The sequence below is a fragment of the Mauremys mutica genome, chromosome 6, assembly GCF_020497125.1.
Source record: "Mauremys mutica isolate MM-2020 ecotype Southern chromosome 6, ASM2049712v1, whole genome shotgun sequence".
In the NCBI taxonomy this organism is placed as follows: Eukaryota; Metazoa; Chordata; order Testudines; family Geoemydidae; genus Mauremys; species Mauremys mutica.
The window spans coordinates 20,448,463-20,474,649 of record NC_059077.1 but is presented as its reverse complement, the minus strand read 5'-3'; the positions used below and the strand labels follow the sequence as shown (position 1 = coordinate 20,474,649).

The 26,187-nt window shown below is 39.0% G+C and overlaps 1 protein-coding gene and 1 long non-coding RNA gene across 6 annotated transcripts in view; one reads left to right on the top strand and one right to left on the bottom strand.

Moving 5' to 3' along the window:
* The window catches only part of LOC123373036, a 98,027-nt gene that overhangs the window by 34,818 nt on the left and 37,022 nt on the right, over nucleotides 1-26,187 (top strand). The gene's annotated exons all lie outside the window — the stretch shown is intronic.
* The window catches only part of NEDD4L (NEDD4 like E3 ubiquitin protein ligase), a 342,440-nt gene continuing 317,235 nt past the window's right edge, over nucleotides 983-26,187 (bottom strand). For all 5 annotated transcript variants that reach the window (XM_045021773.1, XM_045021771.1, XM_045021772.1 and 2 more), the window contains 10 exons: nucleotides 25,562-25,683; nucleotides 24,106-24,176; nucleotides 21,112-21,207; nucleotides 16,405-16,478; nucleotides 13,567-13,627; nucleotides 12,651-12,710; nucleotides 12,018-12,125; nucleotides 9,426-9,522; nucleotides 8,759-8,831; nucleotides 983-6,458 (listed from right to left, as the gene is read on the bottom strand). In XM_045021773.1, the coding sequence (XP_044877708.1) occupies nucleotides 6,356-6,458; nucleotides 8,759-8,831; nucleotides 9,426-9,522; nucleotides 12,018-12,125; nucleotides 12,651-12,710; nucleotides 13,567-13,627; nucleotides 16,405-16,478; nucleotides 21,112-21,207; nucleotides 24,106-24,176; nucleotides 25,562-25,683 (865 nt within the window). In that variant the 3' untranslated portion in view covers nucleotides 983-6,355. The remainder of the gene's footprint in view (nucleotides 6,459-8,758; nucleotides 8,832-9,425; nucleotides 9,523-12,017; nucleotides 12,126-12,650; nucleotides 12,711-13,566; nucleotides 13,628-16,404; nucleotides 16,479-21,111; nucleotides 21,208-24,105; nucleotides 24,177-25,561; nucleotides 25,684-26,187) is intronic.

Here is a 26,187-nt window from a genome sequence, read left to right as displayed (position 1 = left end):
AAGGGCACACTGTTGACTCATATCCAGCTTCTTGTCCACTGTAACCCGTAGGTCCTTTTCTGCAGAACTGCTGCCTAGCCATTCGGTCCCTAGTCTGTAACAGTGAATGGGATTCTTCCATCCTAAGTGCAGGACTCTGCACTTGTCCTTGTTGAACCTCCTGTGGCACTGAAACACATGGTACAAAAGAGGATGAGCTATATAGCATTAATATAGGCTTGGTTGTTTAAATTAAGACATCTCTCTTTTTAATCCATGTTCTAAGATAAGTTAGCACGCTCTATTTAAAGTGCATATAGTAAGTTTCCTTTGATAGATGTTTAGGAACTTGGTAGTATATGTATGAGATAAAAGCAGCACACTTAATTGCATTTAATGTTCACATTTTTCTGTTCTTGTTCAAAACCTATATTTGAATAGTTACAGTGGGAAGATTTGTAAAGATTGTTCACAGATGCAGGATTTAAAAATATATACTTGCTGTAGGTATGTTGAATCATAAAATAAAGCTTGGAAGTAACTACTGAAAGTGGAGTAATATAAAAACAGAAGGGCTCACTTTGAATCAGTTTGCATCTTGCATCTGCTGAAATTTTAACAAAAGTTACTTTTTGATATTAAAAACAGCTTAACAGTGGTGCATGAGTTAGGGGTAGGGAGATTTGGGGTTGGGGGGGAAGGAGGTTCTGTATTTAATACCATGGCATTTCTTCAAAAGAATGTGTAAAACAGTATATTGAGTGCATACTAACCATGCATTAATTGTGCAAGTCAACAACTGTCAAGTAGTAATTATAAAGAAAAGAGGTGAAGTACCTGGATGGTAGTAATGCTTTAGATAAATTGTACATAGGTGCTCTGATTACCATTGTTTACTTCCCTGCATCTCCCCCCCCCAACTTTGCTGGAAGTTACAACCCTTTTAACACAATACAACAAGCTTTCAATTAGACAGACCATGTATTTGAAGTATAAAATGTTCCAGCTTCCATAATTCTTTATTAAATATTTAACAAGTTGCATCATTTCATTACAACAACTTCATTTTGTCACATTGATCTTTTGCTGTCAGGAAAACAAACTACAATCTCCTTCACTTCTCTTAAGAAAATAAATGGAAAAAGTGATTTTGTCCTTAAACAAAAACAAAAAACATTTTCCACTGTGTATCAAATCCAACCATACTTTAAAGCTATTTTGATAGTGAAAATGAGCATTATTTATAAGTAGTAGTTTTCAGGTTTTTTTTTTAAATCAATTTTAATGTAGTTTAGTATAATTTTAAATAGCCTCATTCTGAGGCGTTTTACAATAAAAAGTTACGAAAGATCGTGAATTTCATCTGGAATGTTTGAAACTATTTTTCACCTTTGGAAGTAGTCATTTCAGGTTTAAATTTGAATAAAGGTCATAAGTTCACAAACACAGAGCATAGCAAAATCACCTTCTAGTGGTTTTATTTGGGTTCTGAGAATCATAACGTATTCACTATAGCATGGCTTTGCTAAAGCTGCATTGGAGACAAACTGCTCACAAGCCTCTTTAGAAGCCAATCCTGAACACAGAATTGATTAAAGTAGTATAAAAACATATTACATATATGTACTGCTGTATGTGGGTACACACTGTGTATATGTATATATAGTGGTAAAAAAGAACAAAAGCTACATTGACGTTAACTGAAAGAGGAAAACATGACATTCTAAATGAAAGAGCAACATAAGAAAATCCAGATGGCTTAGAAGTATAGAGGCATCTGATTAAATATGGTTTGTGGGGGTGACCATGTGATATGAATGTAATGTTATGTGTGCAGTATGACAGACCTGAGGGATATGTAACATTAATATGGGTTAGATTCCAGTTTTAGCAAAACAATTTTCCCATGCGTTTCAAACAAGTATCGCTTTTTAGTGCAACGTCTAACAGATGTCGGAAGAGAGTTTTTTTCCAGAATTCCATACAAGCAAAAGAAAAGACTTTTGTTATTAAAAACACTCTCATGCTTGTAAAAATATCCACTCTGGTAATTATAAGGGTTTTTTCTTTTTCATCTTACCTATTAAAAATTCGATTTTGTATATAGTTGGGTATACTGTACTTATTTATATATATTTGAAAAAAAGTGGTCCAAATGTGTCACTTATTCCTCCCGGTTATAAATTCCAGAACACAAAGGGTAAAATCCAGGCCCCACTGAAGTCAGTAGGAGTTTTGCTATTGACTTCATCAAGGCCAGGGTTTCACGCAAAGTATGTGAACAGATTCAGTATCTCAGAAGTGAGATTTGCAAGTATGATACCGAACTCTGCAGTCTCGATCACCAGTCAGTAAAGGCTAATCACGTAACAGAGGTAGTGGATGTCTTTTGGGGTAGTGGAGATTGGGGGTGGGGGGAATGAGATACTTGGTTAGTCTGTAGAGCAGCATCCTCTGCTGGTTTGTCAGAAAATATTACAAGCGAGCATGCAGCTTGCCCTCCCTGCACGAGAAATTCAGAGATAGGGATGTCTTCTCAAGGATGAGAGATTTAAAAATAAAATAGAGTGAAATAACAAATTCACCTCTTTTTTTTTTATGTTGTTTTCTTCAGTGGCAAGACAAAAGGAAGATAAATTTTCAGGAAGAAATTAGGTCCAATCATAATGAGTTTCCATCAACTAGGAATAAATGCTGGAATTAAGATACGTAACTGACCTGCGTTACAAGAGAGCCAGAGATATGAAAGACTTGATGTGAGCAAGAAATTACAATAATTTGGCCAGACAGAATCTTTTTAAAAATACAAATTTTACAAAAGTATCTGTTTTATGATTAAGAGGGTGAACTATCCATACATAGTCAAGGTGAATGAATGTGAATACAGTATTTGAATATTAAAGAAAGGCACCAAGTTAGAGCACAAGTCCAAATGGAGTAATGTCCTCATTAATTAAGGTTTAATAAATAGGAGACATTTAGCCACCTTTCCCTAGAAAGAGTCCTTCAAAAACAGTATCAGGAATTCCAGAAGAACTTCTAAGAGTTTCAGTGTATTAGAACAGAAACTCCAAGAAATCTACTTTATATCCTAATAGGCAATGCAAAAACAGCTTCAACATATACAGTTCTTAGTTGTAAAGTAATCTGTAGAATAGAATCAAACTCCCTTATAGGTGCTGTTTCGCTGAAGCACACGCTATGTACCTGGACCTCACACAAGTCATTCGCAAAACTGAAGACAATTCCCTGGGTTTAAAGAACAGATTCCACAGGTGGTAATGGCTGACACAAGGGGCATTTCTACAGTAGTGTTTTTAGTCACTAAGGAAAGCTACCTTAGTGCAACATCTGCTTTGCACTGGTGCAGTGCATTTACACTAAAGGTTTGCACCAGTGCAGCTACATCAATACAACTTCACTGGTGGCTAAAATCCAAGGCCAAGGATTGTGCTGCTCAGGAACTGCCTGTGAGTGAACAAAAAAGAACTTCTAGTATGCAACACAAGACTTTGTGCAATAAAGGGGTTAGACTGAACAATTCACTTTGCACATTATAAATTTACCTTGGTAATAGCCAGGATTACTTGCTGGAATACCAGCTCTGGATCTCTTAGAGACCCTGATGAAAAGGGACAGACTCACTTCTACAGTAAGGTTTAAGTTCTCTGGACTATAAGGGGCTGGGGGATATTTTTTGAGAAACATTTCTTGTACTTATTTTCCAACACTGAATACTTTCAGTGATTAAAAATACACATTTTCTCCTTAACAGGAATTTACCTCAATACAGTAATGTATACTCAAGTCTTTTGGAGTTTCTATTCTTAGTTTATGTGTAAGTGGATCTGAAAAGACGTTAGCCTAATTTTCTAAAAGCCTGATCTTAGAAAGTTATGCTCTGTTATTTCATCGTTTGCAGTTATACAGAGCCTTTAGTCTTTGCACACAGATCTGAAGCCCATTTTGCAGATGGGGAAACAGGCACAGAATTTAAATGACTCAAGCAAGGAGTCACAGTGATAGTGATGGCAGAGTTGGGAATTTAACCCAAGTCTCCTGACTCCCAGTTCCCCCAGCCTAACTGCTAGACTACACTATCCCTTATTACACAAGCGTTAGTTTATATTTCAAGTCTATAGCAAAAACTCATAGGAGTCCTGGGAATAAGGTTCTGTTACATGGCACTGAAGCAAAATGTTGCCTCCAAACATACAAAAACTCTTCCAATTAAGACTTTTTTTTTTTTAAACCAAAAAAACTGACCATGGAGTATGACAAATTTTTAAAGGCAATTCCATGTCCTAGCTACAGAAGTTTGGCATGTAGATATACATTAGAAAGATCAGATCCCACTCTCTAAAAGCGTAAGAGGCTACCAAAATAGTGTTTTACATCTATTCAGATCCAGCCCACTTCATTCTCATGTCTAGGTTTTCAGCTCACCAGACGGAAAAAAAGGAATGTCTTAAAATAAAATTACTATAGAAAGGGAATTAACCTTAATCTACATTCAAATTAGAAGGTTCAAAACTTCTTCATGCACTTATTGACTCTTCAAACTTTTGTGAGCAAACCGAGGCTGCATCCAAAGCCAGTCAAAGTTTGACAAATTAGCATTTGCTGAATGTTATTAGCTTTGATGAGTTTTGCTAAATTAGCTCTCGTGGCTAGAGTTAATACTTGTTACACTCCCTGCCTGCAACTGCTGCTGAACGTGTTGCTGGCAGCGGATTGCATGTGCCAAAAAAATAATAATAAAAATAAATTAAAAAAAGCTCAGTTCTTGGCAATCAGGGGTGAAATTGTTTCAGATATTCTTGCACTCTGTCATCTTGCTTGTGAATGTGTGTTAGTCAGGTTCTTAGAAAAAACAACAAAGTGTGTTACGTAGATGGACAAAAACCTCACAAAGCTGAACATAATCAAATTGCTGAACGCATATCCTCAAACCTACCCTACTGCTATGTTAACCATTTAACTTCAGTGGATCAAATGCAAGTCTTCTCTTTTGCCTTTAATCTATCACACAACAGATACAACTCAGGCATTATAGTTTAAGCATGCAACATGTCATAGGTAACAAAATTGATTAGATAACTGTATATATTAAATAAATCTTTGTGATTGAATAAAAAAAATCACAAAAAACAATTGGTGAGAACATGTCTGCAGGCCCAGCTCTACATCTGGTTTTTATACAGCAGCAGCAGCCAAATTCACAATTGATAGATATTGCACCCGAAAGACATGTGCAGTGAGAAGGAATATAATCACATTAATGTTTATGATAAAAAACAGATATGACCTCCATGTGTTACATAAAGTGCCTTTAGAGTTGGTGCAGTTGGAAACAAACAAAAAAAACCCCAACTTTGTTATTTAGGTATCATCAGCAAATGCATACAAATAGGAGACAAAAACAGATCTGGTTTCCACAGTTCCAAATCAAGCAGTGCCAGGTTTCATTCAAAATGCCTCCATTGCAAATAGTAAAGAGGAAAGGATAGTAAAAGAACCACTGTACAAAGTTAATGACTGGGTTAAGCATTTTTTTCCTATAATGATAATGCCAACCCTATCCCAAAATTTTTTTATAGTACACATAAATATTACCAAGGAATAATGAGGTGATTTCTTTATTGACCGTGAGATTTGGCATGCTATGTTATGATCCTCTCTCAGCTTGTAACTATTCTATTGATTTATACAAAAATGTAACATCCAATCTGTACTTTTTCTTCTGGGTACAGAAAATATTAATGTGCTGAATGAAAAGCTTTTAGATTTGCCATTAATATATTCCATCTGCAGAAAATTTCTCACAGCTTTTCTTACTCCAGCTTTTCTAATAGGTTGGGAGGACAAGGCTCAAAATGCATTTTGAAAGTAAAAATGCCACTGGCATGAAGTCTGGTATGAAATTAAGATAAGAAAAAATGCTCATTTTTCCAAGTAGATGACATTTTTAATTGTGATGAAATAAAATCGGAAAATGTCTAAATCATTTAAAAAGTAAACATGAGTTGTAATACTATACCTGTAAAGTGATTAATTCCATTCATTGTCATTAGAAAGTATGTAAAATATTTATTAAGGGCTTTGCCTACAGAGGCACAACATAAATAGAACAAGTCCTGCTGAAATGTAATTAGAGTACACGTCAACCAGTTGGTGATTTACTGTGGAAATATCAGAAGTGTTATCCACAGGTTGTAGTTCAAATTTCTGAATTTAGGCAACTGCACTGTAGAAGAGTTTGCTCCATGAACCAACATTGTGCAACTGTTCTGCCATTGTCACTTGTTAATGTCCATTAGGCAAATTCAACAGTTCAAGCAGAACTTGCTCGATGGGAAAAAAAAAAGTAGCTGTTTTAATCCACTCCTTCAAATCCTTGAGCATTTTCAACTGCCATAAGAAGCTTCTCTCGTAAATCTTCAAAAGATTCATAAGGAGGTAAGTCAAGGCGATTAAAGCTGAAATTGAAGGGGGAAAAGTATCATTTGATAATCAACAACGTAAAAAAAACTATACGGAGGTCAAATAATTTGGAGGCCTCATCAGGGGGGTGTTATCTTATTGTCTAAATGGAACTAGCTACATCATTTCCTTTTTCTCCTAAGCTCTTGTGCCCCTGCTAATAACCCTGGTTGCTCTGAAGTTGGTATCCACAGATAACCAGCCCTTTCTTCCCATTCAGACATGAGACTGGAAAATTGTTGGAAGAGAAAAAATAATGTATTTTTAATTATTTCTTTCCATACGAAACCAGGCTTGAGACAGAGTTGTATCAGTTCCAAAGACTCGACAGAGATGCACTGAATTTAAAGGTCAGATGCTCATTTTCCCTCTGGGGAGTGGGAACAGCAACAAAAAACAGAGAAGGCTCTTTGAAAACATCCTTGATAATTTAATAGATAACAGAACTTGTTCTGTAAGTAAGTTCAGCCTCCTGCTATAGAATTCTGTAGGATGGTTCAAAAACCTATGGAAAGGTGATTACTATTAAATGCTGTAAGTTTTATTTTCTATAGAACACCAAAGCATTGAAGCCCCATTTATTTTATAGGGCTTCCATACATGGAAAACATTCACAATAATTAATCTTTTGGGGGGGTTTGTTTGCTTCACAGATTCTCAGTGCCTGCCATCTGAGTTTTATGGATGTGTCTGGCTAACTTAAATTAAGTCAATTGGGCTGAGGCCTCCGCTTTTCAGTGAATTGTCTGACAAGGCAGGGGCAGATGGAGCCTTTTGGAACCAGCTGCTCCTGTGCACAGTGTGTTTTTCTGTGGTTGTGCTTTGTTGGCTCACAGATTTTCACAGAGCTCATTCTATCCACTTTTCAAGGAAGAGAATAAAAGTCATTCACTGAAACTGAACCCAGGCATGTGGTGATGAGAGTAAAAGCTGCTTGCAAAAGTAGGACTGGTTGGGGGAGAGAGGGAGGAGGAGAACAAGAGATTTTTAAAGCAGATTCTATTTGTGCAATTGCCAGTCCCGCTTTCCCATGTCACGTATTTATTTCCATTCATTAGTTTCTAAGAGAGAAAGAGGAAGGGGTAGTAATTCTGTAAGACACATGAAACAAGGGACAAAATAGTAATGTACTTCTAATGCGAGGCACTTTTGTTCCTTTCCTCGTGCCACTCAGAAGCACTGTCCCCCTCTGTACAATCTACCTTTCACTGCAAACAGAGCCCCAGGCACTAGTCTGTATTGTTCAAAGCTCACCACTTCTATCAAGCAACAGAGCAAACTTTAGGATGCAAACACCTACAAGTGTTTTCATATTAATTTAAAACTAGTATTTTTATGGAGAGAGGGAAAGTGATCCAGGCAGAAGATTCCCGCAGCATAATACTGATATGGCAAAAATGTGGGACTTGGGGCTTGACCATCAAAGGTGTCAAGTGCTCTGACCCCGATACAGCAAAGCACTTAGTCACGTGCTACAAGTGATGTGGTGGATCAGGTCGCACTGCTCTGTACCTTGCAGGATTAAGCCCTTATCCATTTGAAAAAGGTAAATTATATTTGAGACACAAAAAAGTCTTCTAGCAGAAGGGATTAAAACTGTTATAGAAGACACTTCCATCTCATTAGCACATGGGCTTAATTGCCAAGTGCTTAAGGCAATTTTCAGACTAATGGGTTCCTTCAGATTTGATAGACAATTAACAGCTGCTGTACAGGAGTAGCAATTGGTTGAAATAAGATGAAAAAGCTTTCAAGTAGAATCCCTTCTGTGCAACAAATACATTAAAAACATATCAGCTGTAGCCCAAGAGAAATGTCTCCCAACTTTAAGGGACAACTGGATCACTGTCATATAGAACAAATTCTTTACCGAAATAAAAGTATGTAAGATTTAAAGTGGCTTAAGTGCATCTACATTAGGGGTTTGCACCTATTAGCTTTCTAACATAGATCAGCTTTTAATGTGTTGGACAGGATTAAACAAAGAACCTTTTGGAAACTAAGAGAAGCAGTTATAACAGACTGAAGTTGAGCTGGCTAGTTCCTGGAATTTTGTCGGTTTCATGCCGGCTGCAGTTTGAGAGCAGATAATTCTAAACTCCTTGAATGTTTAGAACTGTGGCAGTGAATGCACAAGGTTGGAGATTATCCCATTTTATAGAAAACTCTCTCTATAGCACAAAGGCATGATCCTAAGATAGAGTATGTTCCTGGCAAATTTGGTCACCAGTATCCATCCTTTCTTGGCAGTGTAACAATCCATAAACTCCTTAATTTTAATGTTTTCATTACTCACCATGTGTGAGCTCTGGGCAATTTTTCAGGACTTCCCCATTGCTCTATTGTAAACAGCTGAGGACCATTTGAACCTGGACAAAAAGAGTAAAAAAACCCACAAGTATAGTTTAAGCACTGGATTTTAGATAGACTACTTAAATGCTATAACTCAAAATTAAATGTTTGCAAAATTATAGGCTAAATCCTCGGCTTGTATAATTGGTAGACTTCACTGATGTGAACGTACAAGTTAAAGATGCTATCAGGCCCTATATTTATAAATACTATCTACTCATTATTCCATACAGTTAATTTTAGGTGCAATGTATATAATACCACAAAATAAGTATACATTAACACTGCAAAAGCGATGTACCGGTGGGCTTCCAATCTGCACAGCAGCAGCCACACATACGCACCCTTTACCCTATCAAGCTTATTCCTGCAGAGAGCAAGAACATGCCCTCCACAGCTGCTGTCATAAAGCCTCCATAGGTTTTTTGGGTTGGGAAGGAGCAATTCAATTGACAATGGAGTGAAAACTTCCATCCTGTAATAACCCTATCGTGCATAGGTTCTCTTACTGGCCCATTACCCTACTCAGAATTGGTCCAACCCATTTCAAAAGAGCAAAAATAGAGATTTTAGTGCTTAACAACCTTAAGTACCTTAAATTTTTAACTCACCATAAAGTTCAGCAAATCCATTCATAGGCACTCGTGATGTCCCAGTAACAAACTGCAACAACCGGATACGCTTTTCAGCATCCATCAGTAAGACAGCCTAGTAACAAACAGAGAGAGTCAGCAGGCTGTAACACATGGTACAACAGTGTGTGCAGGCATCAGGTGGATTTAAAAAAAAATTCATTTGTATTGTCGCACAAGAACTAGATAGATAACTTCAAAGGCTGGAGAGTCTTACAGTATTTTCTTTTGCTGGTGTGATACCAGCCTTTCTAATCTTAGATAAAGAGACTCTTCTCTCAACTGCCATTAGGTCAAAACAGCCCACTGCTTTGGCAGCAGTTGGGAGTAGTACACGTTACTTCAGTATTTTGGATGAGTTGATACAATCAGTAAAAATAGTTACTTACCTGTAAAATACTCCTGGGGGAATTCTGCACCAAAAAATTAAAAATTCTGCGCACAATATTTTAAAATTCTGAAAATTGTATTTGTCAAAATAACACTATATAATCACTCCAGTTTCAATTATTTTGGTAATTTATTTCAGAATACCTGTCAGCAAGTATGTCTGTAACAATACAGATACACACACAAAATTTTCCCCAGGAGCAGAAAGTTAAACAGTTCCTGCCTTTCTGCCCCCTTCTTTCCCCCAGAGCGCATCTGGGGGGCCCCCCTGGCTCAGACACCCTCAACCCCCCTCTTTCCCTCCCCAGTCCAGGGATCCACAGTTTGATTCTGGGTCTCAGGCTTGCACAGAGTTTTGTGTGCGCCGCCTCCTTCCTTCAGAGCATGCTGGGAACTGCAGCTGCTGCTCCAGTTCCCACTCCCTCCCACCTAGCCTTGTCCTCTATTTGCGAGCTTGGCTCTGCCAGGTCCAGTGCCCCCTAGAGGCAGCCAACATCTCTGCAGCCTATTCTGTGGGGAAAAAATTCTGTGTGCCCAACATTAATTTCTGCAAAATTCTGCATTGCGTAGTGGTGCAGAATTCCCCTGGAGTAGTACAATAACTGTTGTTCTTCAAGATGTGTTTTGTTCATAATTACATCCCACCATAGGCACCTGCACAATCACTTAAAGGAGACTGACATATATAAACAGCTACCGCAAGCAAAGTGTGTGAAATGAATCTTCCTAACAGAAGTCACAGAAAAGCAAATGACAGAGATTCCTTAAAACTGTATGATGCAATTCCTTGCTACTATCTTCTATGATATAATTTGATTAGATCAACTTAACTGGATGTGCTGTAGTCAGACCACAGAGAAATTCTATATTTATTACACCAAATTATTCCCTAAGGTATTGTTTTGATATGGAGGTTATACACCTGTATATTATGGCTATTCTAGCCACTGGATGAATGTAAAGAACAGGGTGGCATTTATATATCTTGAGCCTACTGCTTTTACTGAAGGCAAACACATCTCAATGTCCTTATCCAGCAAAGCACATAGCTCCAAATTTATTTTTCATGCTTTATGTTCAACCCAAGTAGGCACAAGTGCTCACATTTATTTACGCTAACAGTCCTGCCTCCCTGACAAAACAGCTCAGTATTTAGCAAGTACAGGTGTATCTTGAAGTGAAAAATTAATGAACAAGGCAAAGAACAAGATCTGTAAGAATCAAAATGACCACGTAAACTGCTGAAGATGCAAAAATCAAACCAGTATCGTGGGTTAGCTTCCTATGCTGCTACGAACATCAAAGCAACATGCGAAAGGGAAACTAGATTGGGAGAGTGGAGGGAGAGGGTCAAAAAGGAGACACTTCTAAAACATTACGCACAAAAAGTGTAACAGTAAAACTGAAGTGCTCATGTCTATACAAAGGGCTTTTTGGGGGAAGGGTGTGCTACAAGAAGGCTAACCTTAGGATGATTTAAACTGGGAGGAAGAATCAGTGCTGAAAGAAAGCAGCATGGAAAAAAGAGCTGTGGCAGCAGATAGCAAATTAGAGCCAAGCTCACTATGTGATAAACAAAACAAAAACAAACAAAGGGTGACATTGGGTTGTATGTGCAGAGGCATCAAATCCGGGGAAGAGGAAATATCCCCTCTCTACATGTCTGTGATGTGACTGTACTCTTTGTTATCAAGGAAATATTAAGAGAACTAAGTATGTGTAGCTAGGCTAAGTAATGATCACAGGGAGACACAATGACAGTATACAAATATGTAGAGAGCTGAAACATCAACATTGGAAAAATAATTTCAAGGCATAGAAGAGGGCAGCGCACAAAAAGGATAAAACAAAAAACCACACACACTCAGACCTGGTAGCCTGCTAAACAGGGTGACAGTAGAAGCAGTCTGCTTTGGACTTAACTATCTTGAATAATTGTGTATCATCTGCAAACATTGCCACTTTACTGTTCACCCCCTTTTCCAGATCATTAACGAATATGTTGAACTCTGTCAACCAACAAAAGAAAAATGCTAGTTATTATCCAGTGTGTGGAGAAGATACTGTTTGGTGTTTTCATGGAGAACAAACCCAGACTTCACACCAAAATGTACATCATACAGTGAAGCATTCATCTCAGAAATAGAACGATCATGAGAAGAGTGGGGTAAATAGTATTACCTTCCAGTACCACTGGATGACAGGATGATTTGGGCAGTAACCATTCTTGTAGATTGTGTGTTGTCTCCAGTCGTTAACATCAACATCTCCAAGGCCACACATTAATAACTAAGTATGGATGTAATTGTTAAGATGTTAACAGAAAATGGTGCACAAAGGAAAACACAATACCTACACAAACAGTGCTAACCCCTCCCTCCGCTGTCTTCTTTTAAACTGGTAGGCAGTGCTTATACAAATACAAAGGGAAGCTCTCCTATCTCTGGTAGAGTTCTTGGAGAATGTTGACCTGTGAACTCTACTAAGATGAATGTCATTAGTATCTACGCTCAACGAGACAGGGACCACATCTGTCGCTGAATCAGCAAGTTCTGAACATGCTTAAGGACCTAGCTCAATCTGTGCAAACATGTTTGTTCCTCCCCCCCGCCCAAATGAATGAAAAGCATCTCTCTCCACTCTAGATCATGATGATATAAAACACACATTCAACTAGACCAAATCATTAGAGAGAAATCTACCCATTCCTTCAAATCCATTCACACACCATTCACTCCAGAATCTAGCATTTCTAAGAACAATATGCAGTACTGATCTACTGTCCACAAAACAAAGTCATGTAAAGCTACTAACCTCCAACTCATTTTCATCAAAAATTTTAATCAAATCTATAGGAAGGAGTTCTGTGAATCCCTGAAAGAAAAACAAAACAAAACTAATGTCTTCTCAAAAACAGATTTATAGTATCTGGTTTTCATTTGGCTGACATTTCTTAATTTTAGAGCAAACTTCCTCAACATGAACATACACTTCCATACCAGATGGTGAATATTATATTGTAGCATGGAGATTTTATTTATTTATTTTTTTAAGACAAGGATTTTTCAATTTAACAGGCCTATGGTGAGTAGAATTTCTGTCATCTTCTAAAACCCAAACCACTATGTGGTTTCCATAAGACTAAGAACAAAATTATTCTAGTTAGTGAATTAATGGAAGGGAAGAACTGACTGAAGCCAGACACTTGGATTTTGGTGCTCTGCAGTAGCAATCCTTGTAATTTTCTAGAAGCCAGAGCCTGAAAAATGTGCAGCAATGGACAGAACTGCAATGAAATTTGAAACACACAAGGGAGAATTAAAGGTAGGATCTGTGGATCACTGGGTTCCAGGATCCATGGTTGCAGGGCAGCATGGCACAGAAGTAATCACTGCTGGCTAGGGAGGAAAAGAAGAGTTTTGAGAATGGAATATAGTTGATGGTCACAATAGAAAGGTAATGTTAGGATCATCAGTTAGAAGTTCATGTTGCTTAATTTTAAAGCCTTGAGAATCTTTTAAGGTGAAAGAGAATGAGTATTACAGGAGAGGAGCCATAAAAACGTTTTCAAGATTTTACTAATTTTTTCTAAACACTGGAATTTTGGGATACTGCAAGATTTCCCATCCATAAATTTGAGGCCTGACAAGTCCATGCAAAAAAGATGAATCTTGCTCTACCACAATAAATTGAAAAGATTATTTGGCAGAAAACAACTAATGAAGCTTACCTCCAAGAAAGCGTTCATTTGTTTCTGAACTCTGTTTACAAACCTCCACTGGATGACTAAGCTATAGCAGATAAACAAAAACACTTTTATTAGAAGATATAAACAGAATGTTTAAAGAGCTCACCTAGTCTAATGTTTTCAATTTCTCATTTGTAGCTTCAGTAATCATTCACCAAACACGGAGATAAAATAAACAGAGCAAACGAAGGGAAAAATGCCTCCAATTTATGCTTGAGTTTGGATGTCTACTGAGCATATGAATATGTGCATCTCTTCATTAACTGCTCAAACTTCCATGAGAAGACATGAGGTGGTGAAAAAAAAAATCACCAATGAGCATAAAAAAAGTAATCCCAATGAATAGCTTACATTTAAATGGCTTTGGACATATGTTTAAAAATCTTTAGATATGACCCTTCCACATCATTAGGAGGTTTACAGTAAAAGTGCAGAAGTTAAATGAAATTAATCTTTTTGTTCCTATAGAGATTAAATTTATTTTAAGCAGAACATGGTGAAACAACTTGGTCTCTGATTGCAATAGCCTAGAAAACTAAGTTTTTTAAAAAATGGGGCCTTCAAGGTAGACTCTAAAATTATTTATCCTTATTTTTTAGGCACCTAAAGAAATAGTCTTTCAAAAGCACTGAAACACCCAGGAGTTCCCAGTGAAGCCAGTGGAAGTTACTGACTCATTTAGATACTTAAATATGGATTTAAAGTCCTAAGTTCAGGCATCCATTTTAAAAAGTGTTAGCTTGTATGTTTTACACATATAAAGTGAATTTGGGATAGTAAGTCATCCTATTAATTCAATTAAAAAGCAAAACTTCTGAAAGTTTTGCCTACAGCCTGAATTTCCATTATAAACTTTCTAGCGCTACTTGTTTTGTGACTGAAATCTGTAGTACTACGATGATTGCATACCATCGTACCATTATAAAAATTACTACTGCATTTTACTATATGAGTGGTCAAGAGAAAGTATACATTGTACTGATGGATTATTACTTTAGAACACTGGAGTATTTTTATAAGAGTATTTAGGAAGATTCAAACAATTCATTAAAATAGAATTCATCTGAGTGTGTTTTAGGACCAAAAGAATGAGAGTTTGGAACTTTTAACAATTTTCCACAGATTAAGTGAATTTATGCAGAGATTATATCTACAAACAATAGCACTGATACATCCACCTGTGATAAAACAAGGAATTCAGTTTTTGGGAAGGGTTTTTTGTTTGTTTTTTGATTTAATAAGAATACTGAGCCTCAGCATCTCCTAAAAAGGACTGTAAAATGATTTAAATAGTCTGCAAACAATAGTCACTACTATATTTAAACAATCTACAGTGCCACCAAGGTGTACAGAAACTCCAGCATTTATGCTGCTTGTACTACAATACTAAATCACTTCTGCATTAACATTTTGTGTCTTTTTGAATAACACTTTATAATTCCAATTCCTTCCTCATTCCTGCCCTGCATTCACAAACACACTCTTGATTATTGTGATCATATAATTAATATAGGGTTTGTTTAAGAGGTACATTTTAGTTATTGGGCAGACTTGTGAGCAGCTATTGGTTTGTATGTTTTATTTTTTTGTGGGTAGAGAAAGTGAGGAAGAGGAAGGTGTAGTTTATATTTTCATACATATTAGCTTGAATATTGTTAGTGTAATGGAGAATACAAATTATTTCTATGTACTGGGAGGAGTGAGGGGGGAATCCCTGTGGAATGTTATGAAAGGATTTTTTTTCAGATATGCTAATTATTTCCATATAATGAGAGTACAACCAGGAAATGAGGAAGTGTACAAGTAAAAGCTACCCATTCCACATCTCTGAGAATAACTTGAATATGTGAGTCAATTCAGCAGAATTCAGTTGTGCAAACTTTCACAACATAGCCCTAGATTTTCAAGGAGCTTTTCTTTATTGCTCAGTATTAAGAAGAAAGAGAAAATAAATGTTTATGGCACCTGATTTTGTGCATCTGCAAACACAATAGTCAGGAAAAAATAACATGTCTTCAATCAAGTAAAAACAATTAGGCTTGTAGATATATTTTAGATATGAAAAGCAGCAACAGGAAAGAATTCATAAAAACAGAGAAGAAATTAGAATATCTAATGCTTTCCCCATGAGAGTCAGTCAGTACACTGGAAAACTGCAAACAATATAAAGTAAAAAAATAGCAACTATTCCTTTTACAGGTTCCAATTCAGTATGTTACTTAAGCATGTGCCTAACTCTCATGCATCTTGCTGAATCATGACCAGAATGCTGAACAAAAAGTTATAAAATACTATGTAAGTAAAAAGTTTTGTTTATGCGTGCTTGTAATAGATTAATTAGAGCTTTATTATTTGCTTATTAGTTGTATCTTAATTGGATAGGCTATCTAGTCTAATATCCATTTCCATCCACAGTAAATTTGACTTCAGATGGTAGTGTTTAGATATGGACTTCCTTTTGGTTTAGAATTTATACCCTAAAGTATAGTATTAATAATGGCAAAACCCAGAATAGATAGATACCCAGTCTTGAAAGTACCACCTGCCACAACATCAAGATGGCTTTTAATACATTCCATGCATTAGGGTGATTAATCTTGGTTCTACTTTTTACAGTGATTAAAAATGATAAAATTCAAACCAGCAAAAACACTAATACTCAGACAAGCCATGTTAGTAAAAAGGATTTTTCTACTTAATGATCAGTTGTCTGCAGAGTTTATGCTACACACTGTAATATCTTAGCAAGTTAAATTCCAAAAAGCATGCTATTGTGGTTTGTTAGACTTTTAAATTAAACACAATAAAGTATATACATACTCAATATATTCCCTTTTGTTTTCATTTGTTACCATGATTTCTGACCCATTTGGCTTCAAATCAACTTGATATGTCTGTATTTTAAAAGATAAAAACAAAACATGAAATTATTTCAGGAAATATATCTTTAAGATCTACTATCTTTGAATAGTGTGTTAAAGTTCATTAGAAGAGAGTTTTACATAAGTATCTGTTAAACTATTTTCTAATTCATAAGCTCTCTATAGTTTTCAATGTATGTTAAAAAGTAACTAATATGTTAAAATAGCTAATGAGGCTTTTATACTGAGTGTCAAGATGTTTCATATTTAAAGCTGGCATCATTAGGACAGATTGCTGTATGGTCATTTATGAGCTTGAATTATGCACTGTATTTCATTATTAAGTGAGGAGGCAGGGCTGCATTTTGTGTTTACTATTCAACTGGTAAAGAATTAAATTAACAATGCTCAATAGGGAAAAGAGAGTTTGTTGAGTCAAGAACCCAGACTGACTGTGAAGCAATTTTTGGATTACCACCTCACAACACCTGGGACAGCAAGCCTGCTATGGTGGCTATCTTCCAGCAACACAAAGCTGCTACAATGTCAACTTAACTGGCCGGGGTAGTATTTCTCCAGCATGGGCAAACCCCTAGGTAGTACAGGGAGTAGTGTCCAGGGGCAAAGGAAAATGAGCACTGGGGCCATGGCAGCTAGACATAAGACAGACACGGGTTACTTTAACTTATGCTAGGATCTAGTCCAGTCTGTGGAGGAAACAGGACTGGGGGCTATAAAGGTGGCACGTTTACCCTCTACACCTCCTGAACTACCCACTACCACACCAGAGTCTGGGTCATTCTCCTTCCTTCTCCATTCACGAATGTCCCCTCTTCCCATGCAGAAAAGGGGATATCACTCACTTCTATGGCTCCATCTCCCCTTCTCCAGATTCTGTATGGGGGGGGGGGGTTATTTCACATGACTGGGGTCGCTAAAAGGGTGAAATCTGACTGGTGGGTGACACACATCATTCCCTGTGGAGCTTAGGTGAGGAAAACACAGCCCAGGCTGTATGCTCTTTTCAATGGAGCCTCCCATTTGATGTGGTGCCCCTGGCATCTATGCAGATTGGAGGTGCCCACTACAAATGAAATCTCCTTTAGTGGTTGATTAATACTGAATTGTTTAGCAGGAGAGACACGATCAGAACACTAGGTCAAAGTATGAAGAATCATTTGGATAATGAACATGTTACAGTTTCGGCAAAATGTGGAACAGCTATCTGATTATCTAGACAACTATTTTGAAGAATTTTAAAAGTTAGCAGACGGCATAATAACCAGAGAAACTTATTGGAAAAAGGGCACCACCACAAAGCAGGCAGAGTTGTTAGAAGATTTTGTTAAGCACAAAAAACCACAAGGACAGAATTCTAAAGAACGTTTCTGATGATTATATAGTTCTGCTAGAAAGTGAGGTAACCTAGAGGGGAAAAAAGGAGCAAGACTGAAAGCCATTTACTGTTTTTGTTTGCCACTTACTCATTGGTAGATCCTTTAAAACAAGAAATGCCAAAATTTACAGTAAACTAAAATAGATGCAAACAATGATCTGAGGAAAATGAAATTGACAAGCAGGAGTTCAACAAAAATTACTCTGAATGAGCACTGCATAAGCCAGAAAATGAGATCTTTTAATTAAAGAATGGAATGGCAGATTGAGCACAAGACGAGCTGTCAAACAACATATGCCCCTTAGCAGCAGCTGCAAAGGAAAAAAATAAAAACAGCATATTTGTCATGAAGGTGAATACAATGTCTTCAGGCTAGTCTCTCCAGATTCCTGACCAACACTTGGAAGCCAAACAAGTCCCTGAGAGAACCCTCTAAAGTATTAGTCCGAGTTCACGTTATGCTGGAACTGGACTCTAGATATTTAGTCAGAATATGTGACTACACCTACAGTGCAAACATGAGCTTTGATTCAGTCCTGCAGTGCAGGATGTGCACTTGGTCTAGGATTCATTTTAAGGGAGACAAAGGATGGAAGGCACTGGTTGACTTTAAGCTCGTATTCTGCTCCTGGCAATTTCTACTGCCAAATCCTGAAGTCTAGCTGCACTGGTGGAACCCACGAAGTGCATCTAGCCCATGTTAGGTACAACCTTGTATTTCACTCTCAGCATTTTCATTTCAGAAGTCCCCAGTAACTGGGGACAACAACAATAAACTAAGTACCTAGTAAAATGATGCGGAGGGAAAAGAGAGATTTGATAAAAGCTATCATCAGTATGGGACAGACATACACAGAGCCTCACAGCTATGCAATAACTGAAGGTCAGAGAAGACAACAAAGGAAAATCACAAATAAAAGAACAGCTTTAGTCTCCTGGTGAAAGGGGATAAAGCTATTCAGATCTCAGCCACAAATAATGGCATCCAAGAAGAGGCAGGATTTTGTTGCTTGTTTCTTTCCCATCACCAGAAGCTACATCACATTTAGACAATGACAAACAATATGGGCTCTGAATGTAGCACAGGTCCTTTCATTTTCTGTTATTGAAAGGAGGCTCCCCAGCACTTTACATATTGATAATAGCCACCCCATGGATTTTCTGCCTTGTTAGTAAGAACTATCAAAATCCTGCCCCTGTTGTTTAATAAAGGAGAAAGAACAGATGTTTGAAATTCTATTATTGTTCTTCACTTCTTGCATATTTTTGGGCTATGTATGTAGAATAAAATCATCAAGGACAACAGCAAATTCAGGAAGCAAAGATGTCTCCCTCTCAGGCATACACAACTTCCTTAAGGATTTCATTCAGTCACTTACACAAAGAGATTCTCCAGGATGCTGGTTCCTCAGAGCACTTCAGTGCAATACAGTGAAATCAACTTGGAGAAAATGTGGGCTGTTGTATCATCTAACACATACGCTACCTTCTGAAGGCTTTTAATGTGCTGCAAGAGGAGCTGTACGCATTTTGTCTAGGTGTGAGTTTCATTCAGTCTGTGGCTGAGCTGTGATTCCTCATTCCCATAACAGGTCCCATACTCCCTTACCAATCACCTGCTTTCACTGATACCTTTTTGGGGAAGCAAGAAGTATCCTTCCTTTTAAAATTCCTTATTTACCATTCCTAACCCCAGCCTACTGCAGTAAGACTGGAAATACTCCTATACGTGCCACTGCTACCTCGGGGATTTCTCTGCATTAATGTGGGGGATCTATCAGTCTCAAAGCTGAGAGGGAAAGTAGTAGACCAGAAGGAAGGGGAATGTTTTCAGTTCTACCATTGCAGAAAGGAGGTGACAAGAGGCAAATCAGGCAACGCCACCTCTTCACCACTCCCAAATGACATGGAGAGAGCAAATCTACTGGCTGGCCCCAGGAGAGGCAACTAAGAGAGATGGACTGCTGGCCAGATGGTGGGACTGGGGGTAGTCAGGTGGGGAAAAAGGGGGGGGGGGGAAGAGAAAAAGAAAAAAACGGATGCCCAACCTGGCCTGTATCTTTCTTCCGCCACCACCCAGGAGTTGAGGAAGTTCCTGCCCTATGTGGCTCTCCCAGAGGCTATATGGGATGCAGGGTGTAGCTGGGAGGACCCTGGCCCCTCTGGGAAATGGGGGAGCTCTGGCCTTTGTGGTGACCCAAGGGGAAGGAGAGGAGGGAATAGGTTGTGGGACGGCCATGGCTCTGTTCCCGACCCAAGCCTTGGCTCCACTCCCGGTGCCAGCCTTGACCCCTGGCTGTGGCTTCGTTCTCGGCCCCAACCCCAGACCCTCCTGTAGCTGTGGCCCCAGCCTTGGCCCCATTACCCCTGTCCACACTTCCCCCCCCAGCTCTGGGAGAGGGGAGAGTGTGACTGAAAAGTTTGGGGACCACTGCCTTAGAACATTTGTGGTGTTTAGTTACTTTGGCAGGCTGCCAGAGTTTTCCTGACAAATGTGAGAGAGAGACAGGAAATAGTGATTTTTAACAGTTTCTGAGCAAAAGCTTAATAGAATTTCATGGGACAAAGAAAAGGCACCTTGGTAGCCTCAGGGTGGGTCCCCCTGCGAATATCAAAGGCCTGCTGCAAACAGAGGCGGTGCAAGAGCTTCCACAAAAAATGTCACAAAAAGCTTTTATAATAGAGTGTGTTCGGCAACATAAAAATAGCATTTGCTACCAGCTTCCTCATTAATAAGTTAGTTGTTCTTGACCTAGTTCATTTTCAGTAGTGTCTATATAGTAAAAAACAAACAAAAAACAAACCCTATCTTCACTTGGCACCTTAACTGGCAGTCTGATCACAGAGGCCAAAGTCTGCATCGGGCATGAAGACACCTACCCTCTCACCCCAGAGGTGGTCCCCTCCAGATCAAAAGCTGAGGAACTTTTCTAGCAGAGTGTTGGGGAAGCTTGTGCACACCACTGCTTCCCATACTGTTTGTAGTTCACCTCACTGACAGGATTGCTATTTAGTGACCTGGCCACTGGGCCTGAATGGACTTACTTATGGAACTCTCCCATAGTCTTAGCTGACCCCTGGAGAAAGGAGTCCAGGATCTGAGCCCTGCATGGCAGTTGGCAGTACTGACCATTAACACTTGAAAGTTCGGATTAAGTTCCCAAACCACAAATACTGCCCATCATTAGTGAATGTTTGGCAGTAACTGACAAGTAAAGAAGAAGGAAAAGTTTGAAATATTTGTTTTCTTTTTTAGTAACCGATACATACCTGTCCAAAGTTTTCCTCATCTATGCAAAACATGAGATCCAGCTCCGTAGGGTCATTTTCCAGGATCCATTTCAAAGAGTTATAATATTCACTATCCTGTAGTAACAGAACAGGTTACAAGTAAGCACTCTTTGAAAATGCGTACATTATTGTTTACTTGCCATTACATGCTATATTCTATAAACATAAAAACCAATAATCTGAAATTAGAGCTCTAGAAATAATTAAAATGGATTGCAATCTCTCACATTTCTTATCTGATTGTACAGTCTTCCTTTTCATTTTGGTACAGCTATAATAAAGTGGAAATCACATAGTTTGCATTATGAATTTACATCAGGGGTCGGCAACCTTTCAGAAGCGGTGTGCCGAGTCTTCATTTATTCACTCTAATTTAAGGTTTTGCATGCCAGTAATACATTTTAATGTTTTTAGAAGGTCTCTTTCTATAAGTCTATAATATATAACTAAACTATTGTTGTCTGTAAAGTAAATAAGGTTTTTAAAATGTTTAAGAAGCTTCATTTAAAATTAAATTAAAATGCAGAGCCTCCCGGACAGGTGGCTAGGACCTGGGCAGTGTGAGTGCCACTGAAAATCAGCTTGAGTGCCGCCTTCGGCACACGTGCCAGAGGTTACCTACCCGATTTACATTATTCCCGAATACTATATTTTCTATGTTCACATTCATGACTGTGTTACTTAATAAATCAAATTAAAATGGTCTGTAGTAGCCCAGTAGTATCATTTCATTCCAAGGAAAAGTTGTTGCCAACTTATTAAGCTTTATTGAGTTGAAAAAATCCACCAACTACTAGATTCCCACTATTTCCCTGGAGGGCTCATGCCTTCAACTTCTATTAGATTTACAATTAAAGAGTGAGCCAACGGGAGAGAAAAACAAAACAAAACAAATAGTGAAAACGGCACCAGCAAAGGTGATAAAAAATTAAGGTTTCCAATTACAAGCAGCAAAAAAAGTAAGTGAAAAGTTTAACAATTCAGAATCAGGTCAGAATAGAGTTTAGTCCTGGCTGGGCTGGTGGCGGGGGCGGACAGAATTTACTCTTCCCCTCCAAGGAGCAGCTGGGGCTGGGACAAGACCCACCCTCAGAAACCTCCCATGGCTGCAGGAAGCTCTGCACCTCTCCCCCCAGCGTCCTGTCCCCCATTTCTCCTCAGCCATGGAGGGAGGAGTCACTGTATGGGGAGCTGTTCTCCCATCCGCCAACCCTCAGGCATCCATTCCCAGATGCCCCCTGCTGAGCCGCACCCTCCTGCACCCAGAACCCCACACGCCAAGCCTCATCCCCTGCATCCGGACCCCCATCCCTGTACCCAGACCACCCTCCACCGAGCTCCCTGCACTTGAACCCCCACCCCACTGAGCCCCACCCCTCCTGGACCACCCTATGAGGCCCCCACACCTGGACCACCATCCCGCTGAACCCCAACCAGCTGCGCCCAGGCCTCTCCCCCAGCACCTGGACCCCCCACTCCCCAATCCCCTGCATACTGGGATCCTGCCAGGCTGAGCTTGCCTTTCCATACCTGGATCGGGGGCCAGGGCCAGGTGTGCATTTGAGACTCTGTCCCTCTCACTTACTATCTTGGTACACCTGCTGTGGAGGGGCAGGGCCCTGGGTGTTTCTGGGATAGGCCCAGCTATTGCGCTTTGTCAGGGTCAGGTGCAGCCTCACCCGAATCTGTGTTGGGGGAGGGCGTGGGAGGTTTGCAGAGTGATCTCCCACCTCTGCGGCCTGTGCTCCCCACTGCCATGCTAGATCCTCCACACATTTGTTGACATTATGCAAAATTTTGCAGAATTTTTATTTTTTTGGCACAGAATTCCCTCAGTAATAATGTAAGTCACAGACGTAATTGTCCTGCTCTAGTCATCACTGGGGTTAGACCTCAGCTAGAGTATCATGTCCAATTCCTGGTGCCCCTCTTTACGAAAGATGTGGAGAAACTGCCTAGAGCCCAGAAAAGAGCAACAAAGATGATAAAAAGGCTTAGGAAACATGACCTACGAGGAAAGGAGAACAAAAACTGAGCATGTTTCGTTTTGAAAAAAAGACAACTGAGGCGAGACCTGATAATCTTCAAAAATGTTAGGAGGATGGTGACCAATTGCCCTCCATGTCTACTGAAGATGGGTCAAGTAGTAACGGGCTTAATCTGAAGCAAGGGAGATATAGATGAGATATTAGGAAAATCTTTCTAACTATAAGAGTAGTTAAGCTGTAGAAGAGGCTGCCAAAGGGGGCTGTGGAATCCCCATTACTGGAGGTTTCTCAGAACAGGTGGGACTAAAACCTCCTAGGGCTGGTCTAGGTTTATTTGCTCTGGCCTCATCACAGGGGACTGGACTGGACTTGATGGCCTTTCAAGGTCCCTTCCAGACGTACTTTTCTGTGGTTCTATATCACCTGCCCATTGTTCTGCTTAGTTTGGGAAGGAAAAGGAAGAAGCAGAATGTCTACAGCAAAATTAAGAAAACAAAAAAGCACCTCAAGTTGTTTTTCTAATTGACCTATTTTCCCCCATAATTTTAATTGCATTACCCCTAAAATCACTAATCTTGGCAGACACAAAAGTACCTCTACTACAAAATAAGAAATGTTCCCCAAGTTCTTACCGCTCTAACTTATGTTTGCCACCATGTCGTTTATTAGCAGTATTAGCTTTTATAATTTCGCCAGAGAAGAAACTCATGTAACTGACAACACTAAGAAGTTATTTGCAGTGTTGTTGTAGCTGTTTTGGCCCCAGAATACGAGAGAGACAAAGTGGGTGAGGTAATATCTTTTATTGGACCAGCTGCTGTTGGTGAAAGAGAAAACTTTTGAGCTCAAAGAGCCAGACCTGAAGAAGAGCTCTGTGGAGTGCAAAAGCTTCTCTCTTTCACCAACAGAAGTTGATCCAATAACAGATATTTCCTCACCCACCTCATCTCTCTTAACACTAATAATTTTTTAAGTGTTCACTTACCACTGACTCCATGTCTTTCAGCGTTATTTGTTTCCCCAGCATCATCTTATAAAAAGGCCTGATGAAGAAGCCTAAAAAAAAACAATAAAAACCCCAAGAGGCACAAGTAAATAGATTTAATTTTAAACTGTACTTTTTTGTTCTGCTACCAATCGGGGACAAAAAGGGCTGACTAAGCAAATAATAACACTGCTAAAACCAGCATTCTTTCACAACTTTCAATGTCCCAAGGAAAGAATACGGAGAGAATTAGAAAAGAAAAATATATCACATTGATATCAGATTAGTAAGTGTAAAACAAAAAATTATAATCAGCAGTCATTGTAGTGTAATATATTCAAGTAGTAACAGTACCAGCATAGGGCATTTCTTGGGGATTAACAATCTGCTATGAGAGATGACATCCTGAAGTGAAGCCAAGGGGCCATTCATTGACCACAGCCACTCGTTACAACAGTCCTTAGGAAGTGTCCTTTGTTACTGTTGTCATTAAAACTGATCACTATCCCCTGCCTTCCACACACAATCCACCCAGCATCCACATCCACTGTCATTCTTACACAGAGTCCTTGGGAGAAAATGAGTAGAAATAGCACTAGTACTCCAGCCACAGCAGCTGCACAGAAAACCCATCTTTCAGTATTATAGATTGCCTCAGGGCTATGATGTAGCTTGAAGCAATTCCAATTATTAATTTGTTAAAGGATAAAATCATCCAGGCAGTGGAGGAAAGAGTGTGTAACTTTCACTATTCTGCTCTACCCACCATAGGTCAAGGCATAGAATAGATCTGTTCAGGTTTAAAATGGTGTCATATCACTTTAGCTTGCCAATGGCAAAGAAATTCCCTTCTGTTAATGCAGATACAATTGCGCTTAAGTTAACACAACTTTCTCATCTTTTCTGTAAGCACAGAAGGACCAGTTCTCCACTCCATGGCAACAGATTTATGGCAGTGTAACTACCAATGGAGCTACAAATGTGAAAGAGATGTAAAAGTCTGGAGAATTTAGGTCCAAGGGTTGAGTTCCCAATTTATGAGATGTCATTCTGCTCTGCAAAGTGACTATAAAAATGACATTGTGAGGTTGCATGGTTTATTGTGCCCTAGGGACTCCAGATAAAATGGACTCCGTTTAGAAAGAGTCATCTTTGTAACTGCATGCTTATTTCAGATTCCCAAGGTCAGCCTGGAATATTTCTCTCTCACACCACACCAGTAATAAAGATTCTACAGATCAAATTATATCCTCACTGACGCTTATGCAACCTCACTGCCTTCAGCTGTGGCTGATTTAACCATAGGAAGCAATTCTGTAGGTGATGCACAAACAGGAACAGAATGCAGCTCACTCTCCTTTAGCAACGCTGGCTCTGCAAGGGCTCACAGGAGTAAAAGTCAGTAAAAATTACACATGCCAGAACAACAACATTTATTATTATTATTTAAACTCACCATCTAATAGCTTCCCATGAAACACTGCCAGGCCAGCAACTCGTCCAATAAATGTGAAATAGGACAGATGATCTTCATTACAAAGACCTGAATTGGGATTAATCTGAAGGGTATAGTTGTCCCTTTTTTTGGGGGGGGGAGGGAGGGGGAAAGAGAGAAAAAAACCTGTTTAAATAATCAAGTAGCTGACATCAGATACATTAATAAGTAATTTGACTTTGGGTCATCTATTTTCTACTTCTGCAATCAAGTAGCTCAGTATTTTCATCTGTGTGCTTTAGATGCTGTAATTTTTGGATTGCTAACCAGGGTGAGGGAGTCAAAACTGTATTGTTAGGAATGTAAGAATCACCATACCAGACGTGACTGATATTGCCACGTGTGTGGTACCTGTCTCCAGGTGTGGCCAGTGCAGGATAGGTGAGAAAGGCATTACACCCTATTCTCCACCTTGCACCACTTTAATAAAAATAACATTTTTCCTGTGGTAAATATTTAATACCTCTATAGCCTTCACTAGATGATCAAACTGAGACATGTGCAAACACAGAAATGGACATAGTCCGTGTTCTGAAGAGTTTACGGTCTAAGACATGACCTGAGTGGGTGATCAGCTCATGCCACGA